Source organism: Mesoplodon mirus, assembly GCF_964341445.2.
Source record: "Mesoplodon mirus genome assembly, chromosome: 9".
Classification (NCBI taxonomy): Eukaryota; Metazoa; Chordata; class Mammalia; order Artiodactyla; family Ziphiidae; genus Mesoplodon; species Mesoplodon mirus.
The window spans coordinates 46,086,121-46,111,437 of record NC_138985.1 but is presented as its reverse complement, the minus strand read 5'-3'; the positions used below and the strand labels follow the sequence as shown (position 1 = coordinate 46,111,437).

Here is a 25,317-nt window from a genome sequence, read left to right as displayed (position 1 = left end):
GTGCCATTGTGCAGATGGCCTCAGTTGATTTTGGGAGCTGGTCACGAGACTTAATAAACAGCTCGTGGTCTTTTTACTTCTCATGTTTTTGTGTTCAAAGAGAGGGAACTTCTTCCCCAGGTGGGTGGTGAATTAGCCTTTGGCTGGACCCCGAGTAGGGGATGATGCTTGCCAATGAGTTCATCCTGTGGGTCACAGTTACCCACTTCTTCCGTGCCCCGTGATCTACGCTTCTAGGGTGTCCATTCTCTCCCTCCCCCGCTTTACAACAAGACCCCAATTATGTTTTTCCTGCGGTCAACATTTGCATGTTCTTGGCTGCATAATGTTTTGCTTATGGCATCAAAAGGACTTTTATCTCTTGTTCATGACGAATAGTGTTCAAGTTAATTTACATCTGTCTTCATGGTATCTTATGCTGCGTGACTCTGACTGGTACTGGGAATGCCATTCTTCTCTGTTTCTGAGGCTGTGGTATTAACCCCTTACAACACATCCCTTCTGTTAGACTGTAGGTAGGCAGTCTGTACAAACCAGGCAGCTGCTGTCTGGTTTTTACATGTAGTTTTTAATTGTATCAAAGTCATGCGTGTACATGGTTTAAATAGTCAAACAGTTCTGCAAGACTTGTTCTAACAGCAGCCAGTCTGTTCTCCAGCGGAACTCTTTCTACTCTTTAACTGCTTCTTTTAGCATTTGCATTCCTGTGGCCAAATAACACTCCTGTATGGCTGATGCTTGATGTTTCTGTTGGAGGTATTCTAGATGCATTTCCTCCTATGGGAGATAAGGATTCGGCTCTTTCACGCCTCACCCACCTGCAAACCTCTTCTCGTTCTCAGTCCTTTCATTATATCACAGTTTTAGCTAGACTCCTGTTTAGGGTGTATATTATTGTGACTTGGTACATGTTCTTCAGAGCTGAACTATTATTTGATTTATTTTTCTGAACACCATTTTCTCTTTGGATTTAATGAGTTTAATAATAATCAATCTTTTTTTTATTTTGCTTAGTCTTCTGTACCTTAAAACTAGTCAACCCCATCCTTTCCCTTGTTATGTAAATCTCTTAATATAAACACTTTAGGAATTCTAACAATGATATTACATTGAAGGAATTCTGACTATGTATCATATCATATTGTATGATTGTATTGAAAAACCCTCTTCCATTTGGTTTGCCCTCTAGGCCAACTGTCCAGCTGTTAACGTGAAATGCTTGAAATGTCCTTTCACCACTATCGTGAAGAGTACTGTTGCCTGTCTCTTAGATTTTTTTTCTCTCTTTCCTGGGATCTCGTGACTTACTAAGATTGTGAAATCATGAGTTATTCTCTCCGTTCGGTGTGGTGTCTGTTTCAATCGCTTTTAAAAAGAGTGTATCAGAAACATAATTTTTGAGGCCTTGAATGTCTTGAAATATGTTTATTCTGCTCTTATGTTTGATTAGTAGAGTGACCGAACACTGGAATTCTAGTTTGAAAATTGTTTTTCCTCATAATTTTGAAGGAATATCTTCAGGTTTCTGGTATTTCTGTTGCGCAATTCAAAGTCATTCTGTTTCTTGATACTTTATATATGATTTGGTTTTTTGCACCTGAAACTTCAGAGAATTGCTTTATTCCCAGTGTTCTGAAGTTTCACAGTAATGAATGCACCTTGTGGATCCATTTTCAGTCCTTGTGCTGGGTCCCTAGACAGTCCTTCATTGGGAAACTCACGTCTTTCAATACTGTAAAACTTTCTTGAAATTTTTTCCTTTCCTTTTCTTTTTTAAAAAAATATATATTTTTATTCACTTATTATTTGGACATTTGACTGGTCTGCTCTTTTTCTTATCCTTTTGCTCCTATTTTGTAGGTCTTTGACTTTTTTCCCAGTTTCTAAGAGATATTCTCAGCTTTCTCTTTTAAGTCTTCAGTTGAGTTCTTATGTTTTTCTGTCATATTTTTCATTTCTAGGAACTTTTTTTTTATTCATGAAATGTTTCTTTTTCTATAGCATTCTTTCCTTCTCCTCCTCCTTTTTTTTTTTTTTTTTTTACAGTTGCAATATCTACTTATCTCTAAAGACACATATGATAGAATTTGTTTTCTTTTTTTAAATTCTGGGTTCATCTTTTGCCCCTCTCTCCCCATATGCAGACTCTGCATAAAGGGGGGAAAAAGGTGAAATCCTTTGAACTGAATCCTACATAGTTTGCCTTTAACCTAGCCTTTTTTTTTTTTTACACCTCTTCTGACCTCTAGTTTGCTATCTTCACATTTTTTCAACAGCATATGATCTTTATTTTGTTCAAGATTTTGCTCCAAACTGACCTTACACAAGAAGTCTCTCCAGAGTCTGCTGAGGAGAGGAACTTACATAATATCTGTACCCCTAAATCCTCTGAAATACTTCAGGGCATCTACAAAGTCAAAACTGTTTTCAAATAAAATACCAAGATATTATTTGCCCCTTTCACACATTCTCTCATGAGTTTACAGTGGGTGGCTACAGGTTGTGTGATATTGCAACAAATTGCATGCAGCATGTTTGGAAATCTGTCTGCCATTAAGCCAGACATTAAAGAGATTTGCAAAAGTGTAAAACAGTGCCTCTCTTCTCACTAATATTTTTCATGTAATAAATAATTTTAAGCTTTAATTTCTATAAAGTAAGTATCCATGGATGTAACCTCCATAAACAAGAGCTCTTTGGAATCTTTAATACTTCTGAAGGTTGTCAAGGGGTCATGAAAACAAGAAGATTGAGAACATCTGCTCTGAAGCTGGATATATAAACGCATAGCTCACGATATTTTTTAAATATTTAAGTACTCTGGAATAATTTATCTTGTTAAAGAAATAAATTCCTCCAGGAAATAAGTGTTTGGTGAGGATGTGGAAAAAGGAGAACCCTTGAACAGTATTGGTGGGAATGTAAATTGGTGCAGCCACTATAGAAAACAGCATGGAGGTTCCTTAAAAAATTAAAAATAGAATTACACATGATTCAGCAACTCCACTTCTGGGTATTTATTGGAAGAAAATGAAAACACCAACTCAAAAAGATACATGCACCCCAATGTTCACTGCAGCATTATTTACAATAAGCCAAGATATGGAAACAACCTGTCCATTACTCAGCCATAAAAAGAAGGAAATCCTGTCATTTGTGACTACATGGATGGATCTGGAGGGCATTATGTTAAGTGAAATAAGAAAGGCGAATTCTGTATGATCTCACGTGTGGAATCTTTAAAACAAAAACAAACAACAACAAAAAAACAGCTCATGGATAACAGATTGATGGGTGCCAGAGGCGCACTGGTGGGGACATGGTGGGGAGGGGGCAGAGGGTGAAGGTGGTGGTCAAAAAGTACAAACTTCCAATCGTAGAATAAGTAATGAGGATGTGATGTACAGCATAATAACTCTAGTTAATAATACTGTATTGCACAAAACAGAAACAGACTCACAGACTTAGAGAACGAACTTATGGTTATGAAGGGGGAAGGTGGAGGGAGGGGATAGTTTGGGAGTTTGGGATTGACATGCACACACCACTATATGTAAAATGGATAACCAACGAGGACCTACTGGATAGCACAGGGAACTCTGCTCAATGTTATGTGGCAGCCTGGATGGGAGGGGAGTTTGAGGGAGAATGGATACATGTGTATGTATGGCTGAGTCGCTTTGCTGTGCCTCTAGAACTATCACAACATTGTTAATAGGCTATACTCCAATATAAAATTAAAAGTTTAAAAAAATACTGTATTGCATACTTGAAAGTTGCTAAGAAAGATCTTAAAATTTCTCATTACAAGACAAAAATTTGTGACTCTGTAGGGTAATGAATGTTAGCTAGACTTATTATGGTGATCATTTTGCAATATATACAAATATCAAATCATATTGTATTCTTGCAACTAATATAATATCATATGTCAATTATATCTCGATTAAAAAAATTTAAAAAGAGATACCCCTCTTGATCTTCTTCCTCCCAATCTTTATTTTGTTTGTTTATATATTCACCCTTATTCTTAAGTGATTCTCCCCGCATCATTTTCTTTTTCTGTCTTAAGTGGAACAAAATTTTAAGTTTTGATTGTTATACTTTATTGTTTATCAGATAGATAGGGTTAGTAGATTACATTGGTCTATCCTATGAGTGACACAAATGATCAATCATCAATTTTTTAATGTATTAGATAGAGTGTGGCCCCTTTCAACAGAAATAAATTGCTTGAATAAATATTTAAACAAGGGCTTTAAGATGAAAAACTAGTAGAAAAACTTAATTATCCTTCAACTTTTAAATAATCATACTATCAAATAAAAACCAGTGAACATGGGCTTCCCTGGTGGCGCAGTGGCTGAGAGTCTGCCTGCCGATGCAGGGGACACAGGTTCATGCCCCGGTCTGGGAAGATCCCACAGGCCGGCGGAGCGGCTGGGCCCGTGAGCCATGGCCGCTGAGCCTGCGCGTCCGGAGCCTGTGCTCCACAATGGGAGAGGCCACAACAGTGAGAGACCCGCGTACCGCAAAAAAAAAAAAAAAAAAAAAAAGTGAACAAAGGAAATGTATGGTTGCATTTGGGAATATGTTGTGTAAGTAAAAGAATAATTGTATTCTGTATTTATTTTAGATGAAAAAGAGAAATTCGAACCCACAGTCTTCAGGGATACACTCATCCAGGGACTTAATGAAGCTGGTGACGACCTTGAAGCTGTAGCCAAGTTTCTGGACTCTACAGGCTCAAGATTAGATTATCGTCGCTATGCAGACACACTCTTCGATATCCTGGTGGCTGGCAGTATGCTCGGTAAACCATACATTAGACCACCTTCTTGTAATATTATGTACTTTCAATTCTACTGAAATATTTTCTTATGAGATAAAATCTTTATAAGCTTACATTTATGATAGTTGGTAAAAACAATGTAAATGGGAGTCTCTACAACTTTTACCTAGATTACGATTTAGAATGGTATTAATGTGGCTATGAAATGACTGATAGTTAAGAGAGGCATAGCATTGAGGATTTTTGTTGACATGCAACACGATTGGCCCCTTGACTTTAGATAAAAGCCAATTTTTCCATGTGTCCCTAATATTTGAATGTTTCTGGAGTGGACTTAGGAGGAGTAATTTCTACAGTAGAGTATAACTTTATGTTTGTCATCTAGATCCTTCCAGTATATATCATTAAATCCCAATTGCCATAGCACCTTTCTTTTGAGTCCCACCCTTGTTTTCTTTTTCTTTCTTTTTTTTTTTTTTTTTGGTATAGTGAGCAGTGAGATTTAACTGTGTCAACAAATTTAAAAAGAATTCCCTTTAAATTTAATTCTCATTAAAATTCATTTTATCCATAGAAAACTAGATGTCTACAAAATATAGTTTAAATCTAGTTTTTAAAAAATCCTTGTAATTGTGAGTGTATAGGTAAAAGGATTAAAGATAGAAGTTTGGAAATTGTTAAAGATAGATAAAAAGCCAAATAAAAACTGTCTTATAGAGCAGGGACATCAGGGGGAAAGGCTTCAGAATACTATTTAAGTGGTATGGTGTATTGTTCTAAATGTTTATTAGGTATCACAACCACCCATTTTTCCTTTCATAGTTATTCTTAGAACTTGGTTTTCATAGTTAGTTCCTATGGTAACCATAAATCACTGGAAATGGTCAGATCCCCAGGCCAGTGATTTTCAGCTGCCTAAGGGACATTCACAAGTGTGTGGAAGTGTTTTGGTTGCTACAAAGACTTGGAAGTGGAGGCCAGGTATGCCACCTACTTTGCTATGAAAACAACATTCAGTACAATGAAAAATTGCCCTGCCCAGTGCTGTGAGTTCCTTTCATTGAGAAATGCTGCTTAAGCCAATCTACTTTAAGCCAGGGTGTATACATACATTTTTAGGTAGAGCTGCCCTTTAATTCTTCCCTCTGAGCTCTTAGATCTATCTATGCTGGTACATGGTCCCGTTTACTTTCAGGCCCCCTTTTGATCTGAACTGCTGGTTTTCACTATGTACCAAGTTTATTTTGTTGTTATCATTTATGAAAGTCTCAGTTTATCCCTGTAGATAATTGAAGTCCACTTATAAAAAGCTCTTTGTAGTGTGTTCAAATCCCAATACACAGAGATAGCTATTGTTAATATTTTGGTTAATTCTTTTCTAGAAATCTCTTTACCGAAATACATAAGCTTTTGAGAATGGAATGATATTATACAAATGTGATACTCTATATGCTGTTTTATATTTACTCTGCAGTATGTTGTTGCCTTTCATGCCCATGAGTGTTATGTTACCTTAGATGATTCTAAAAAGAATGAAAACCATAATTAATAGTGAAGTTGAACCTTTCCTGATGTGATTATTGGCTTTTTCAATTTCCTTAGTTATGGTATACTTTTATCGATGCACTGGTAAATTGTATGCAACAATAGTCTTCGGTCAGTTTTGGCTCTTGCCAAAGTCACACATGACTTCACCAGTCAATTCAACGCATGCTTTTCAGTTCTTACTGCCTTCCTGGCAGCACTGTTGACCCTTTCATCATTCGTGAAATGCTTTCCTTTCTTGCCTTACATGGGACCATTTAGACTCCCTCCTACCTCTCTAGATGCCACTTCTCACATGACTCCTAGGTTTCCATACTTGTCCCCTTACATATGTTTAAAATTATATGCTTTGCATTGATTATCTCAAGACTTCATTTACCATCTCTATAATGATGATCAGCAAATTTATATCTGCAGCCTAGATGTCACTCCTTCACACCACACCTATCCATCCAAAAGAGGGGAGGGCAAATGTTTGGTACAACTTATGAGCACAGGCAGTACAACCCCAGATGTCTACTGAGGCCACACCTATGATGTAATGAATAAAGTCAGCCAGGTGCATTCTTTTTATATAAACATTTTGTTTACAAATGGAGTATGTAAGAATTTTCTTCACACCCACAAAAATATTTACCTTCCCCTGTTATTCTTGAGACAACAGTTACCTTGGTTTTTCAGTTGTACCCTTTGAAGAATAGATACAAGAAATACTTTACTTTTCTCGGGGCTTCCCTGGTGGCGCAGTGGTTGTGAATCCGCCTGCCAATGCAGGGGACACGGGTTCGAGCCCTGGTCTGGGAAGATCCCACATGCCACGGAGCACTTAAGCCCGTGTGCCACAACTACTGAGCCTGTGCTCTAGATCCCGTGAGCCACAACTACTGAGCCCATGTGCTGCAACTACGGAAGCCCAAGCGCCTACAGCCTGTGCTCCACAACGAGAGAAGCCACTGCAATGAGAAGCCCGCACACTGCAACGGAGAGTAGCCCCCGCTCTCCACAACTAGAGAAAGCCCGAGTGCTTCAGCAAACACCCAACACAGCCAAAAATAAATAAATAAATTTATTAAAAATAATAAAAAAAAGAAATTCTTTTACTTCTAGTTTGAGAAAAACAGGAGGATCACCAACATTTTTAGAAATGGCAATTCATACTTCGTCCTGATATCAGGGAACAAAATTTTAAATGTGAGGTGTAGCAATATTATCAATGTGTAACAAATATTTTCTTTTGTAAGGGAATGCAATTTTTTTTTTTTTTTTTTTGGGTACGCGGGCCTCTCACTGTTGTGGCCTCTCCCGTTGCGGAGCACAGGCTCCGGACGCGCATGCTCAGCGGCCATGGCTCACGGGCCCAGCCGCTCTGCAGCATGTGGGATCTTCCCGGACCGGGGCACGAACCCATGTCCCCTGCATCAGCAGGCGGACTCTCAACCACTGCGCCACCAGGGAAGCCCGGGAATGCAATTTTTAAATCTTACCTCTTAAGAGAAAAGACTATAGTTTCAAAATCAGACTTTTCAGTTATATAACTTCTATCAGATAGGAATCATTAGCCCAGGGTTTTTATTTTTTTTATTTTTATTTTTTTTCCGTACGCGGGCCTCTCACTGTTGTGGCCTCTCCCGTTGCGGAGCACAGGCTCCGGATGCGCAGGCTCAGCGGCCATGGCTCACGGGCCCAGCCGCTCCGCGGCATATGGGATCCTCCCAGACCGGGGCACGAACCCGTATCCCCTGCATCGGCAGGCGGACTCTCAACCACTGCGCCACCAGGGAGGCCCAGCCCAGGGTTTTTAGAAGATTATCATCTTAATAAAATTTTGTTCCAGGTGGTTGTATTCATTACAAAGAGCTAATTAAATCTTGTGCATAAATTAATTGCATGAGAATAGACTCCTGAAGGAGCGGACTTTTCTAAAAACTAATTTACTTACAAAACTGTATGCCGGAGTCTGTAAAAAAGTTGGCTATGTGTAGCTCATTTCATCCAGATCTGAAATATGACTCAAATCAAAACACTAAAATAAATAGAGTGGCCTATACAAGTGTATACTCTGCAAATACTTGTTGAGTATATAATAGTTATTACTCTAACTTGGCTTGCTCAAATTTCTACCCTTATTCTGATAAAGTAGAATCAGAAAACAAAAATACCTAGTGTTCTGACTCTGGTCTTCTAATCAACCAATGTTTGTAATGACCACCATTGAAGCTTACAGGAGGAGCCTTTGAATGAGGAAAGTTGAGTAATGGAAAAAAAGGCATTCTTTTGGTCTGTCCATTTATTCCATGATTACTGTATAGGCCTTGGGGAAAAAAGATTAGACAGGATAAAATACACTCTTTCCTAGCCAGTGCAACCACTGGGTGATCAAATACAAATGACAAGGGGTCAGAGTGTATGCTGTTCAACCCTGTGTGAATAACTGAGTAGGTGGAGGAGGGAACATTTTTAATACCTACTGAAGTAGAAACCAGCAAGATCTGTAAAAGCCAGGTCTGGGCAGTTCCAGTATTGGTGAACTGGAGTCCAGCAAAATATTATCAAGCCTGAAAAGTGAATCATGTCCTGATGTGGGAAAACATCAGGAACTGCCCTGAGAATAATCAAGTTAAATTCACTGAACAAATGTTATTGTTTAGCCGCCATGGTTAAAGATATACTTTGGGGCTTCCCTGGTGGCGCAGTGGTTGAGAGTCCGCCTGCCGATGCAGGGGACACGGGTTCGTGCCCCGGTCCAGGAAGATCCCACATGCTGCGGAGCGGCTGGGCGTGTGAGCCATGGCCGCTGAGCCTGCGCATCCGGAGCCTGTGCTCCGCAACGGGAGAAGCCACAACAGTGAGAGGCCCGCATACCGCAAAAAAAAAAAAAAAAAAAAAAAAAAAAGATATACTTTGGAAAGAACCAGACTTGTAGTGATAGGATCTAGTGAAGGCAAGTATATAGAACAACAATCTCATCATACACTATGGTAGGAATAGAAAATCGAACAACCACTTTGCATTATGTTAGAAATGTAAACAAATCGTAACATGTATGCATCTTTTATAAGTAAATTAGTTTTTAGAAAAGTCACCTCCTTCAGGAATCTATTTTCATGCAATTAATTTATGCACAAGATTTAATTAGCCCTTTGTAATAAATACAACCACCTGTACAAAATTTTATTAAGATGATAATCTAAAAACTGTGTGTCTACACATGCATATCATCCTATGAACGTTTATGTGATGTCTACCTTTATTGTTTTCCTTGATGTGCAGGAACTGATCACTTCTGCAAATGCTCTTCTGATTTCAGCATCGTCCTAATGGTCATTACCTTTCCCTTTTTAGCTCCTGGAGGAACACGCATAGATGATGGTGACAAGACCAAGATGACCAACCACTGTGTGTTTTCAGCAAATGAAGATCACGAAACCATCCGAAACTATGCTCAGGTAGAGCCTGTCACTGAGAGATTGTTGTACTGGAAGGGAAACATTTGAACAGGATTTAGGAAAACATTAGGTTCAGAAATCCTACAGGCCACTTTTTTTTTTTTTTTTTTTTTTTTTTTTGCGGTACGCGAGCCTCTCATTGTTGTGGCCTCTCCCATTGCGGAGCACAGGCTCCGGACGCGCAGGCTCAGCAGCCATGGCTCACGGGCCTAGCCGCTCTGCGAGATGTGGGATCTTCCCGGACCGGGGCACGAACCTGTGTCCCCTGCATCGGCAGGTGGACTCTCAACCACTGTGCCACCAGGGAAGCCCCTGGGCCACTTTTTAAATAGGGATATTAGATAGGTCTTAAGCATAGGAAGAGATACTGAATTGCATTTGTAATAATGGACATTAAAGCTTCACCAAAGTAGAGTTTCTTTACCTTTCACCTATAAGAGATATGGGGAATCATAATTTCTGGTGGAGTATATATTGGTCCAAGCTTTAGGGAGAGCAGTTTAGCACTATCTTTCAAAACTAAAACTACACATTTCCTTTGACTCAGCAATTCTACTTCTAGGACTTCATCCCACAGACAGTGGCATGTGTAAAGTGACGTAAACAGTGGCAGTTATTATAGTGTTGCTTGTAATAATATCAAAGGATGAAAACAATATATAAGTCAATCCATAGAGTTTAGTAATTCATATTAACAGACTCTCAGGTAGCTGTTTAAAAGAAAGAGGCAAGAAGATACTTGTAATACATAAAACCGATCGAGGATTCATATCCAGATTAAATAAAGAACTGTAAGTCAATAAAAGGACAAGCGACCTATTAGGAAAAGACTTACAGGCATTTCAGAAAAGAGGAAACACAATTCCTCCGAGAAACAAAGGAAATGAGTTCAAACTCATTGAGAAAATTTCAATTAATATCGAGATACCCTTTTGCATTCATTAGATTGGTGAAAATTAAGAAGTATTTAGGCCCTGGTGAAGATCAGGAAGTGGTGGTAGTTGTAGACATTACCTTCTAAAGCTGAACATATGTGCATTGTGACCAGCCAGCTTAGGATTGGTGTGTTCCTATTCTGATTCTTTCACTGACTCTTCTTAAAAGTCAGTTTTTATTCCCATCTAAACCATGAAGGCAAGTCCCAGGTCAACAAGTCTTCTTGTTTTACACATTTCATTATATATATATATATATATGAAAAAGGCCATAGGAATCCCTGGCAGCTACGTGATTTCAGATGCTAGAAACTGTCTTTACTTTGTTTATTAAAATGTGTAAGGCATGCTAAGCCAAGTAATTTGAGATATGTGGCCATTAATAATTTAAACTTCAAAAATTATTCTTTTAATCACATGCTATTTTAGCATAGATATTTCTTCCCCTTTTTTATATTTAAGAAATGTGTAATAGATAAAAACCAAGGAAATCTTTTAAAATGGACCAAAAGTTTAAGCATGTGGGTTCAGTGGATGATGTTCTAACCTGTCCTCTCTAAATCTTTGCTTCTACTCTCTTATGTCAATGGCCACAAACACCTTGGGCCAGGTGGATACTGAAGCAGATGTTCTCAGTTCAAAAGCTGTTCTTTTAAAATTCTCTTTCGCCTTATGATATATTAGATAAGTACAGTTCACTGAGGATCAGAATTTCTGAGTTCTGTTCCTGCTCTGATACTTAGTAGCAGTTTCCAGGTCTGCCAATGATGTTAATGCCTGCCTTACCTTCCTCAGAGAATTTTTGTTAGGATTAAATTAATGCAAGTACAAGGTGTATTATTTGCTATTTGAGTCCCACTGGGAAAGAAAGATAAGAAGGCCTGGAAGAAAAATCAGTACTCTACTATTCTCATAAAATTAAGAAGATCTATATAGACTTAACCTCATCATTATTTCTAAATAGGATAGTTTCTTTTACTTATGGTTTTGTTTTTTCATATGGAATATGTATATTTGAAAGAACTTTTGATACATTATTGTTTCTAAGTTTATTAAACATTATTATATACTGATAGACTGACAGACGTCAATGGGGTAGTCAGGGAGAGAGGTTAAATTGAGAAAGTTATTTGAGTGGAAGTTAATTTTATAAGCTGTTAGTTCATTGAAGAGTACTTTGGTAGTATAATGACTTTTGCTTTCATATGTAAACATTTACCTGTGGGGATTTGGATAATCATTCTTGGATAAGGAGAATTCTTTTTCCTGATGATAATCACACAAAGGAATATGTGAGTGCTAGTGTAAGTTGGGAATCAAATTTGTAGGACTTCAGTGTAGTTTTTTTTTTTTTTTCCTTATTGCGTTATCAATTCCCTCCTGGCTCATTTTTCTTTCCTCATAAAGGGCAACACTATAATTTTTACTCTTGAACTCCATCTTGATCACATTAAGGAAGAAACACAAAGTTTTAGATGAGAGTATATCACGTGGGTATAAGAGAAAGGAATTGGATTCAGAAATCATTTCGACACTTATTAAAATAATATTTATAAAATCCCCATTTAAATAAGAACATTGTATTAGTCTGTTCAGGCTGCCATAACAAAATACCACAGACTGGGTGGCTTAAACAAAAGAATATCATTTCTTGCAGTTTGGGAGGCTGGGAAGTCCAAGATCAAGGTGCCAATGGATTTGGTTCCTTGTGAGGTTTCCTTTCCTGGCTCTTAGAAGACCATCAGTCCTGTCAGACTAGGGCCCCACCCTTATGACCTCATTTAACCCTGTCCCGAAGTCCCTACCTCCAAATAGTCACATTGAGGGTAGGACTTCAACATATGAATTTAGGAGGAACACGAACTCAATCCATAACAAACATCATTCCTCTTAAAAACAGTCCAGAATTCCACTGACACAGTTGCAAACCCTGCTTGAGAATTCTAACTGGATTGTGGAGGCCAGTAATCTTTATTGCTCATCTGCTGAAATCATGTTTGTGTTCACCTGGAGTATAATCTCCCCTGAATTCTGATCTTCATCATATCCAGTATATAAGTGATTATATCTATAATCCCTTTAGTTTCAGTTATTTTCAATCTCTACATTACAGTTTTAAAATTATATTCATTTCATTTTCATCAAAGTTATTTTTGGTTCTCACCTGTTACATTCTCAAATGAATTTGTTTTGTTCTACATGTGCATTTTGATCCTCTTTTTCCCTCAGGTCATAATAACTCCTTGAAATGCTGATAGTTCTCATATCACAGTCTGAGAATGTTTAACTACACCTTTTTATTAGTGTAGACCCTTGTAGTTAGGGTGAGTTTCTACACCTCCTTCTATTGCCTTTTAAAATTGTTTACATAATATTGACTGGTTCTTTTATGTTTAGGTCTTCAATAAACTCATCAGGAGATATAAGTATTTGGAAAAGGCATTTGAGGATGAAATGAAAAAGGTAAAAATTCAACTGTAATGCTCTGTTTGCTAAAATGATGAAATGAAGAGGGACAAAAATTTTGCTTTTACAGTGATGGTCCAGAAGTACCATGGACCTCTTAAGTTTTTAATAAATGTTTGTTGAGTGAAGGAATGAGTATGACAGATCATTAGCTAATAGCTGTAGAAAGAAAACATGATTAGCCTAGAATTTTTCCTTCATGTTTAACGTAAGCCAGCATGCTTTGTTCAAAGGAATAGTTTTACAGAATATGTAATTAGTTAAAACTTGTGAAAGAGCATAGCACAGCAGCTAATACTCAGTAAAATTCCTTAATTTTAGAAGGTGCAGTTTAGCAAAGGGGATAGAAGCACACCTTTGGAAATAGTGTCTGGGTGTAAATCTCAGTGGCTTTTCTCATCTATAAAATAGCTGCAATAAAAGTCCATACTTTATGGTTGTTGTACTAATAAATGAGATGAGCTGTAAGGTACTTAATACAGTAATTGGCCTCTAATAAGTAGCCAAATAAACAATAGCACTTTATTAAAGAAGCCCTCTTTTCAGAAACTGCAACATGTTCCTCCTTCTAATTTGTAGCTCCTTTGTATTTATATATAGCAGTCACTACATTAACTTGTTACAGATTTGTATGCTGCTTTGTCTTCATTTCTGATTTTAGGTATATGCCTAAATTATAAACCAAGGGAATAAAGAAATCATCTACTTTGTTACTTACTTTGTTACTTTGCAACATCTACTTTGCTGCTTACCTACTCTTACTTCCCTTTGTTCAAAGTGGTTCCATGTATAATGAAGCACATTTAAACAGTAAAATCATTGTTTTAAATTTACATTCTCTATGACTCAACTTTCACACTTAAAAGAATCCTTCAGCGTGGATACATACAACTATATGTATAAAGATGTTCATCACAGCATTGAGACGTAACCTAAATGTTCATGGTGGGAGATGGGTTAATTAAATTACGGTCTCTCAATACAGTGGAAAAATATGCAGTCATTTAAAGAATGAGGCATAACCATGTGAATTGATAAAAGAAAATGTCTATGATAAATTGTTGAATGAAAAAGCAACCATTTGGTAGAAGTTTAACCTTAGGCAAGTCACTTAAGTTCTTTGTGCCTCAGATTTCTTTGTCTTAAAGCGAGGATCAAGACTTTTGTAATTATTAATACACATGAAGTGTTCAGAAGACTCTGCTTCACTCAACAAGTTTGAGCTATTATCAGTGCATAATTCAGTAAAAGCATGTGTATATGCATCTAGTTATTTATAAAATGTAGACATATATAAGTGCATTTAGAAATCTGAAAGGACACGTCAGACTGTTAATAATGTTAATTCTAAGGAAATGGGATTAAAGAGGAGATTACTCACATTTTTATATTATTCTGTGTTGTTAGATTTATTCTACTAGCAGGTATTACTTTTTTTAACATGAAAAAACATATAAATGGATAAAAGTGGTCCATTATATTGCTAGATGTTTAGAAAATAACAAGTGCTTCATTAAAATGGAGGGATAGATATGACCAAAAAAATGATGTTAAAGCATTCAAATAAACATCATTTTGCCTAATAATATCACTCATGTTTTTCTTCTTAGTTCATTTGAACCTTGAAAACTTTCTATTTGATTCATTTGATGAACATGCTTTCAAGAATTAGTTATTTTTCACAGTGTATCCATTTTTTAAAGAAAATTCTGCAACACATGCAGCATCTGATTTTTTTTTTTTTTTTTTTTGGCGGTACGCGGGTCTCTCACTCCTGTGGCCTCTCCCATTGCGGAGCACAGGCTCCGGACGCGCAGGCTCAGCGGCCATGGCTCACGGGCCCAGCCGCTCCGCGGCATGTGGGATCTTCCCAGACCGGGGCACAAACCCGTGTCCCCTGTATTGGCAGGCAGACTCTCAACCGCTGCGCCACCAGGGAAGCCCCTAGCATCTGATTTTAATCCTGACTAGTATAATTGAGCAATGTGGATATTAATTTGAAGAAAAGATATAATTTTTGTACCATTTTGTTATAATTGTGGGGTTTTTTTGATGAATATGAGTATATTAATGTGCTTAAACAAGTAGTGTTAATATTTTAATCTTGGGGGCTATTTTTCATTATTTACTTCAATCTTACTTATTTTGATAATAAGAGAAAGAAGCCAGATTTATATAAAGTATCTACAGTTTTGTCGGTTTTTTTACCCCGTTCCTGGGGCTCGCTGGAGCTTTAACCATTGATACCCTCACTCCCTCTTTTCTTGTGAACTTAGAAAGTGACTTCTTTTTAAATCATTGAGATTTTAATAGGCATAAATTGGGAGTGAAATGGACTGGTTGGTTCCAGTTCTGCCACTTACTCATCATATAAATATTTGGAGTCACATAACCTCACTGTAATGTAATAATCCTTTAACTGTTGGGAATGGTAAATTAACATAGTCCTACCCACCGCACAGAGCTAATGGAATTTCATTGGCCCTAAAACATTTAATAAGCCTATATTGATGCCAGTGATTTTTTGTCGGTACAGAGTAATGAAAAAGTCAAAGGGCCCCGATAGTGATATTGGGCCCTGGGGAATCTCAGTAACATGCCTAAGGTCTGTTGAAACAGAGAAAATAGCCGTGGAATATAACTATAATATAGTCAAAGCACTAATTGGAGGAGGGTTAGGAAAGAGGGCATTCTATAAGCCTGGATACTCTTAGAATTCAAAATGGCAAGTGGGGTCTAATCCCCTTTGCTTTGGCTCCCCTTCAAACATTCTGGGGTTGCTACTTTGTTACTTTCCCTCCTGCTAGGATAAGAGGATGGCAGCATTGCTACCCAGAAGGACCCCAACAACACTGTCATCCAATCACTACGAAATCACAGCAGAGGCCTTTACTCTGCTAGGAACTTTTCTTTATCTTACATCTGTCATTACCTCATCACCAGGGCTGGTGGTAAAACTCTATGATCTAGGAAATACCTAGTTTGAATTTCATTTTTTTGGTTTGTTTATATATCTTTTATTGTTTTTATTTATTTATTTTAACTTTATTTTTTTATTGAAGTATAACAGATTTACAATGTTGTGTTGAATCTCATTATTTTAAAAGAGGCATCAAGAACCTAGAAAACCCTTTTTTCACTCAGCAGTCTTGTTTTTAAAAAGTTTTTTATGCTGTGGGCTCAGAAAAGTATATGCTACATGTCAAAGCTTATTGACTCCTGTTTTTTGTTTGTTTGTTTGTTTTTTGTTATAACCCAAAGAAAATGGGTAGATGTATTTGTAGGATGAGGATGGCGGGGGGAGCATGCATAGAAGTGAAAAACATATGAAAGGCAATAGTGTATTTCAGAAAACACTTTGTAATACTTACCCTTTGTCATATACAAAGTCGAATGTAAATTATTTATGTGACCCATTTACATTGTTCTCCAAATGTCTGTTTTCCTTCCCATGAATGTTATCTATAGCTTTGTTGTAAGTGAACTTGGAAGAAAGGAACTATGATAAAGCATCCAATTTATAATCGAACATATGGGTGTGTCTCCAATGAATAAGAAGTGTGCTGTGTAAGACCCACCAGTTGTGTGCCGTCTAGCCATGGATGTACATTGTGTGTTATTTTCCTACTTTAGTCCTTTACTTTATAGACATGGTTTCTTTTGTTTGACCCACAGCTTCTCCTCTTCCTTAAAGCCTTTTCTGAAGCAGAGCAGACAAAGTTGGCAATGCTGTCTGGGATTCTGCTGGGCAATGGCACCCTTCCTGCCAACATCCTCACCAGTCTCTTCACTGACAGCTTAGTCAAAGAAGGTATTTATGCTCATTTTCTTACCTGTCAGATGTGAAAAGAAAAGAAAAGCCAAAGATAGAAAAATACCAGTACCTCTTCTTAGTGTTCTCTACTTCCCACCCATCCTCCATGTAAGAGACTCGTGTGTGTGTGTGACTGTGTGTCTTCAAACAATAAGAGAATTGTACATGTTTATTGTAGGCAATTAGGAGAAAAAATATGCACACTTATACAAAGACAAATAAAGAATAATAATAAGCTGGAATTTTTGGTGTAAGACTCAATACCTAGGTCAGATACCCTGAAATTGATCTGATCCAAACCATTTCTTTCAGCATAGATGCTTAATGGCATACTTCGTTGGGACAGTGCTTCATTGTGCAGGACTCTTTTGTGCTTTGTGGGTCATTTAACCTTTTTGCCCTCAGGCACAGAATGCCAGCCTAAAACACCCACCTCCATTTAGCAGAATAGCCAAAAATAGCCCTTCACATTCCCAAATGCCCCCTTAAACTGTTGTTCATTTCCCTGGTTGGGACCATTCTTCTGAACTGTTGCCCCTCAAGATGTTGTGCTCAGATATTCATTTTGATCACATTTTTAAGATATTCATTCTGTTTTAGAAGTCCAGGTGGCTGCTTCAGAGTTTTGCTTTTATTTTAAGACATTAAGAGTTTGATGGGCATACATATGATTACTTGATTATAGAATAATACAAAAGTGGGCTTTTTTTCTTGCAGGAGGATAATGATATTCAAGTTATAATGCAACACAAAACAAAGAGTTCCTTTTTTCTTAAAAATAAATTAAAAGAGCTTTTGCGAAAACATGTTTCTTCTTAGAACTTGGTTTTTCTCCTACAAATGTGAAGTCCCAGCCTCATTCATACCTGCAGTGAAATGAGTTACAGTTTCTTGTAGCTGAGAAAAGAATAGTAAACTGGGGCTTCCTTGGTAATGCAGTGGTTGAGAGTCCACCTGCCGACGCAGGGGACGCGGGTTCGTGCCTTGGTCTGGGAAGATCCCACATGCCGCGGAGCGGCTGGGCCCGTGAGCCATGGCCACTGAGCCTGCGCGTCCGGAGCCTGTGCTCCGCAACGGGAGAGGCCACAACAGTGAGAGGCCCGCGTACCACAAGAAAAAAAAAAAAGAATAGTAAACCGAGAGTCAAATGATATTATTTAGAGATTCTCTATAGTTTTCAAGCTCTCTAATTGTTATTAATATATTGTTAATGCTATAGCACTTTAAAGTATTCTCCTGAAGAGAATTCATGATCCTTCTTGTTTTACTTATGGTACTAGACATTTTATACTAGGAAGACAAGATAAAATGTAAACAGTAAATATTAATTACATCAGATTATCCCTAGTGTTTATAACAGAAAATAATTGCCTTTCTGGTTTTATTAAAAACCTAAATGATGTATACAATTTCTTTTGAAATGTATTAAAAAATAAATTATTAGAAGGATAAATGGACAGACCTGATAAAGCAAATGCAGCAAAATATTAACTGTTATAGAATCTAGATGGTGAGTAAATGAGTGTTTATTGTTCAACTTTTCTTATGTTTAAAATTTTTTATGGTAAAATGTTAGAGGGGTAGGAAAGGAGAAGAAAAATACCTTTGTTATGGACGTGACCTAGTACCTATGTCATATGGTTTTTCTTTATACGCCACCATCTCTAGAAACAAAAGTATTAAACTTCTCCTTCCCAAATAGGAAAGGATTATGAAATTATACCTTTTCCCCAACCTCCCACCCAACAAATGGCTATGGGGGGACCCTCCACTCAGTAGAATCTCAAGTACAAAGAAATTTCTCCAATCCTTCCACCAAGAGCCACTTTTACTGTAAAATGATAGGTTTGAGCCTGGTTTTTAGACTCATAGTTTCAAGCATGCTTTATTTCTCTTACTTACAATGAGGATTACAAATCTGTTATCTTTATTTTTATTTAATTACATAAATTTATATTATGTTTTATATTGACTTTTGGAACGAATGGAAATGTTAAAAATCCAGGTCAACAAGTTGATAACATAAAATTCTCCAGGTCATATCACAGGTTTTATTGTCATAGACAATTTGGGGGGCTTAGTTTCTCTGCTATTCAAAAGAAAAGAATTGGGTAAAGTTGGTATCTGTATAAATTATATATTATATATATATATATATCAATTGAATTTGTTTACCGGCAAGTAACTGGAAGGCAGGACTCAAATTTGTATACAAGGGCATATCTTTTTTTCTCTCTTTCTTTTTTTTAAATTTTTTTTTTTTTTTTTTTTTTTTGCAGTATAGTTGATTTACAATGTTGTGTTAGTTTCAGATGTATAGCAGAGTGATTCGGTTATACACACACACACACACACACACACACACACACATTCTTTTTCAGATTCTTTTCCCTTATAGGTTACTACAAAATATTGAGTATAGTTCCCTGTGCTATACAGTATGTCCTTGTTGGTTATCTATTTTATATATAGTAGTACGTATATGTTAATCTCAACCTCCAAAGTTATTCCCCCCCCCACCCCACCAAGGGCATTTATTTCTTATGTAACAATAAATATAAAAGCAGAGCAGACTTCAGGGTGAACAGCAATATCATTCAGGACTCAGACATTTTCCCCCATTACCATAGCATCGACTTCATTCCAAGGGTGGACTCCTTAGCCTTTAAAAGAAGTCTGCTGGTCCAGTTATGGCACAGGCTTCTTCATTCAGGTTCAGTGGAAGAGCACTTCTGAACATAGGATAATTTATCTTGCCTTCAGCTGATTGGCTGAAATTAGCCACATGACCCACCCAGTAGTAATTGTTGGGGGATGCTATGGCCAACAACTTAGATCACTAGGCTAATCATTGCAGAAGAAGGTGGTGCCAGGGCTTAGACTAATTAGATGGAAGTCACCTGGCCTGAGCAAAATGGGAACTCTCTTAGGAAAGAGGAAAGGAGAATAGACACTGCTTAGACCATCAACAATACTGAAGCCTTCAACTCAGAAAAATCAGTTTAATATTTCAACTACTCCTTAACTCTTCATTAAACAAATGCAACAATAATTTAGAAATCTGGAGTGTTCACCGAAAAGCTATTAGTTATCTGATTATTTATATTGGAAATAAATCTTATTATAAATATGGGTATGTAATTGAGTAGATTCCTGATTAACATAGCTATTTTTAAAATCTCTTTAAAAATATCCAGAAAAGATTTCAGCTTAAAACAGCACTGATATTTTCATACCTTAACTCATGAATATTTTAAAATGCTTTTTACAAAAAGTAAAACTGTAAAGTAAATGCATGTTCATCTATAGCTTTATTTATTTATACCAGTCACTATTAATGTTCTTTCACTGGTATTATTTATCAGCAGATGAGTTGACATGTTGACATTTCAGTTTTATGGCTTATGATTTATTTGCTGTACCTCAGGATCACGGTTAAAAATATGAAATACTGGTGAACCACAGGGTGAAATAGAGGCAAAACACTAGAAGATCCTTGGCTTTGAATCTGGTTTTGACCAAGGTAAAAATAAATAAATTTACAGTTATAACAGGTTGGAATTAGGGAGTCCAACTTTGAAAAGTACTTTAACATTCTTTTTCCCTTCTTATGAAAATATTTTCTTGAGTAATGAATAGTACAGTGCCTAGAGAGCTTTCCATTTTTCCTTTGTACCAAATCAAGTCTTTGAGTTATTTAGTCATTTCAGGACACCTAATAGGAAATGTTGCCTTGTACATCATCACAAGTGGTTTTTGTTATAAAAGGTTTACTCTTTTTTTTTTTTTTTAACAGGCATTGCAGCCTCATTTGCTGTCAAGCTTTTTAAAGCATGGATGGCAGAAAAAGATGCCAACTCTGTTACCTCCTCTTTGAGAAAAGCCAACTTAGACAAGAGGCTACTTGTAAGTGTTGTCTGAGCAAAGGGTTGTATGTTTCATGCTTCTGCCTTGGCTCTGTCAATTGTGATGTAATACATAACTGAAATACCCGAGTCTATGTCAAATTGGAACATGATTCTTTTTATTTCTGTATTATTGGCAGATAGAAACTAATTCCAGTTTAATCTTTGTTGCATAAATAAATGGAATGATAGAATTAGAGTCATAGGGAGTACAGAGACTTTCAAATTTAGAAGTTTGTTGACATAGTGATAACATTTATCAGAATTAACTCTTTTGCAGCTAATAACTGTAGAAATTTAAAGTTTTAATATGAAATTTAAAGTCACATCGATCCCACCTAATTAGACATTTGTGATTATCTTGGGTCGTAGTTGAATGACACTGACCTCAAATACATGTTAGTTTGTTAACAAAATAAAAGGTTAAAGAAGATTCCTTGTTTATACTAAGATTCCTTGGAAATACTTAGATATTTAAGAAAGCTAACAAGTTAATAGTAGTAATTTGAGGCTCCCAGTATCGTGATTGCTTGATTATATTTTTACTTCTCTTTGTATTTTTCAAAGAAAATCAAGAAAAATATTTTGTCCTCATAATTCCTATCTGCTCCCTATAATTTCTTTCTGCCAGAAGCAACAGCTGTGCAGATGACAGAGATTGCTTCAAGTGAAATTGCTTTTACAATTTTAGGACAAACTCTAAAATTGCAGGACATCCTTGCCATCTTCTCTTTACCTAGTTTCTTATCTGTTTTCTCTTCCACTGTGTTCTGTGCAAGGGTGTTGATTCATGGGATAATTCCAAATCTGGCTCATTGTAAACTCTTGTATTTTCAATGACTTAAAATTCCTTTATCTCTTGAGGTTTACCTAAAATAGCCCTATTTGGGTCTTGGAAGTCTTTAGAATATGATAAAGAAGAAAAACTAAGTCTAGATTCTTGTTCATTTCTGCCACTGATAATACTTTTCATTTGACTTATATTTATTAAGTGCCTGCTCTGTGCCAGGCACAGTCCTAGAAGCTGTGGAGCCAGTAGAGACAGGACAGAAAAGTTTCCTGCCTTCATGGAACCTACTCTCTAGCAATGAAGGGTATATAGCAGTCACAGAAGACAAGTGAATAGGTTGCTGATGTGGGTGGAAGTTAATATGAAGGAATATATTCGTGTCCCTGAGTCTGTGGATTAGCTGTATCTTGGCAAGGCCCCAGCCCTTTCATTCTGGGTCCCAGGCTGAAGGAGCAGCTCCCATCTGGGCTATTCTGTCCTCATGGCAGAGGACAGGAACACAGGTGACTGAAGGGAGACATTCCGGTGCTTTAAAAGCTCACCTTCTTTCATCAAACGAAGTCACTGAGAAGCCTGGCGTGGGGTAGGAAGATTTAGTCCACTCATGAGCTACTTCTCCACCTGTGAAGACAGATACAGCAAGGAGGGTCTTCACTGAATACTTGTTTAAGGGAGATGGGGCGGGGGTGTGTGAATTATTAGGAACAAAGATACAATTACAACTTAACCACAAAAGACTCAGTTATTTCTTAAAGCATGGTTCCTTAAAGATACCAATAGGCAGAGCTTGGTTAACTTAATTAGGTTACTTCATTAAAATTTTTTTAATATATTTCCTTTTTTTTTTTTTACATCTTTATTGGAGTATAATTGCTTAACAATGGTGTGTTAGTTCCTGCTTTATAACAAAGTGAATCAGTTATACATATACATATGTTCCCATATCCCCTCCCTCTTGCGTCTCCCTCCCACCCTCCCTATCCCACCCCTCCAGGCGGTCACAAAGCACCAAGCTCATCTCCCTGTGCTATGCGGCTGCTTCCCACTAGCTATCTACCTTACGTTTGGTAGTGTATATATGTCCATGCCTCTCTTTTGCTTTGTCACAGCTTACCCTTCCCCCTCCCCATCCTCAAGTCCATTCTCTAGTAGGTCTGTGTCTTTATTCCTGTCTTACCCCTAGGTTCTTCATGACATTTTTTTTCTTCTTAAATTCCATATATATGTGTTAGCATATGGTATTTGTCTTTCTCTTTCTGACTTACTTCACTCTGTATGACAGACTCTAGGTCTATCCACCTCATTACAAATAGCTCAATTTCGTTTCTTTTTTATGGCTGAGTAATATTCCATTGTATAACCTAACTTAAATAGGTTACTTCATTAAAATTTTTTTAATGTATTTCCTTTTTGAAAACACATATCATTTAACTGTTCTTACTAGGTTTCTTTGTCTACATATGTTTTGAACATGAAAAGCATAGGTAGCAGTTTCTACCAGAAACTCCATGAGGACAGGGTGGCTGTGCCTTAGAACCATGCCTGCCTGATATCATGCCCCCATCACTGGAAAAGGGAACAATGATCAAGACATTGGCTAGAAACTTTTCTAGGAGCTGAAGATATTGAAAGAAATCAAGCAGGCAACCTGTGCCTTTATGGGGCTTACATTCTGTTTCAGGGGGACAGGCAATAAACTAAATAAACAATTAAAATAATACGTGGTATAATAAAAAGTGAAAAGTGCTCCAAGGGAAAAACTAAATAGGGAAGCACTGGGGAGTGTCAGTGTGCTATGAGAAGGCCTCTCTGATAAGGTGACATTTGTGTGAAGAAGCGATCTATTTAGATATCTCCAGGAAGAGTATTCCAGGCAAAGGCAACAGAAAATGCAAAGGCTTTGAGGCATGGCATGTTGGGGACAGCAAGAAAGAGAGAGTATTTAGTAAGAGCAAAAATGTAGGAGATCAGGTCAGAATCATAGCAGGTCCCCTATCATCTAAGAACTTCAGCTTTTATTCTGAGTAAGATGAGAAGTTTTTTGGAAAAATCTCTGCAAAAACCTGCATAATGTGATTTTGGAGTCTTAACAGGATCTCTCTGGCTGTTGCATTGGGAGCAGATTCAGGAGGAAGGGCAGAAGTAGGGAGACCTTAATCTAGGGATGAGGTGATAAAGGTTTTTACCTGGGTAGGATTTTTATAACAAATGCAAACTATGTTCCAAGTTAGTAAAGGTCATGATATGATTTATACTGATTTTAGCTCAGTTTAATCTGAATAATAATTTTCAAGATGTTATGTATCATTCATAAGGACTGTGGTTATAGTTCATAAAAATAAATTAAAAAACCACTAGTAACACGTTTGATGATGTCTTACTCTGAACATAACTTTCCATCAGAATTTGCAGTCACATTCTCCCTTAAATTGAGTATTGAATGCCGGCACGAGTAACAGGGTAATTATTGCCTTTGGGGTCACACAGCTATGCCCTTAAATATTTCTGGCTGCATAATTTGGGTCAAGCTGCTTAGCCTTGTTGAGACTTAGTTTATTTTTGTAGAAAAATTTCTACTTTTTACAATTATGAATAAAATGCCCACCACCTCTTGATTCATAGAAGAAACTCAAAATTAAACTAGTTCCCTGCCCCCCCAAATTTGAAAGGCCTCTTGAATGGTAGAATAAATATCAGTGACAACATTTCAGTCAGGTGTGAAATGTTTGCTTTAACATGAATGTGTGTTTGATAGCTGCTCCCACCAACTCTCTTCTGACATTTTGAAACTGATAACTCAACAAGGCAAATTATGGGATGATGGTACAGAGAATATTGAAGTTTGAGTCATGACAGAAGCCATCTGGCTATGTCCCTATGCTTTGTGGCAAACTCGTTGCAGATCTTTCTTCTGAGATTTTTATTGAAGTCACATAGCCATTGGCCATCTATATATGCAAATCTCACCATCATAAAAGTTTGGATCTATTTTATAGACTCTGCAGCAGTCTGAAAAGTGTGAGAGCTTTGAAAATTGCCTTCCTTTCTTAGTTGGGTGTTGGCGTCACATAGGGTTAGAACATGACTAAGTGTTCCTGAGACTCTGCCGAGCTGTGTAAGGTGAAATGGAAGTGAGGTGAAAATATGAGAGCAGCCGTGGTGTGCTGCTCTTTTAAAAAATTTCCAACAGAATTATGTAATGAATTGAAGAGATAGTAGGGTGGATTTAGATTAGATCTCGCCATGAACTTAATTTAGAGCCACCATCTTAAGAGGTACAACAAAAATTCCCTTTAGCTCTGAGCTGTGATTTTAGGATAATAGCAGCATTTTCCTTAATGAAATGCTGAATAGAGGTCCTTGAGATGATAATAGTCAATGTTGTTTTCCTCATATTATCTCAGATCATTTCAGCATTACTAAAACTGGCTTTGGTCTGTTAACTCATAGTTAAGGAAACAGTGTGGTTAATGATTTCAGTTTTTTCTAGTCAGTTTAAAATAATCCCAACGTTATTCAGGGTTGTCATCTTATTTGTACTTAATTTAGCAAATCTAGCTCTGTTTTTGTACATGCTACACTTTGATTAAAGTAAAAGAAAAAGTAAATTGCAGTGCCAAATGA

The 25,317-nt window shown here is 37.1% G+C and overlaps 1 protein-coding gene across 4 annotated transcripts in view; it reads left to right on the top strand.

The window, feature by feature from the left end:
* Positions 1 to 25,317, top strand: part of BZW2 (basic leucine zipper and W2 domains 2) — a 60,132-nt gene that overhangs the window by 23,114 nt on the left and 11,701 nt on the right. For all 4 annotated transcript variants that reach the window (XM_082633146.1, XM_082633144.1, XM_082633143.1 and 1 more), the window contains 5 exons: positions 4,637 to 4,813; positions 9,680 to 9,783; positions 13,116 to 13,181; positions 16,860 to 16,995; positions 20,795 to 20,904. In XM_082633146.1, the coding sequence (XP_082489272.1) occupies positions 4,637 to 4,813; positions 9,680 to 9,783; positions 13,116 to 13,181; positions 16,860 to 16,995; positions 20,795 to 20,904 (593 nt within the window). The remainder of the gene's footprint in view (positions 1 to 4,636; positions 4,814 to 9,679; positions 9,784 to 13,115; positions 13,182 to 16,859; positions 16,996 to 20,794; positions 20,905 to 25,317) is intronic.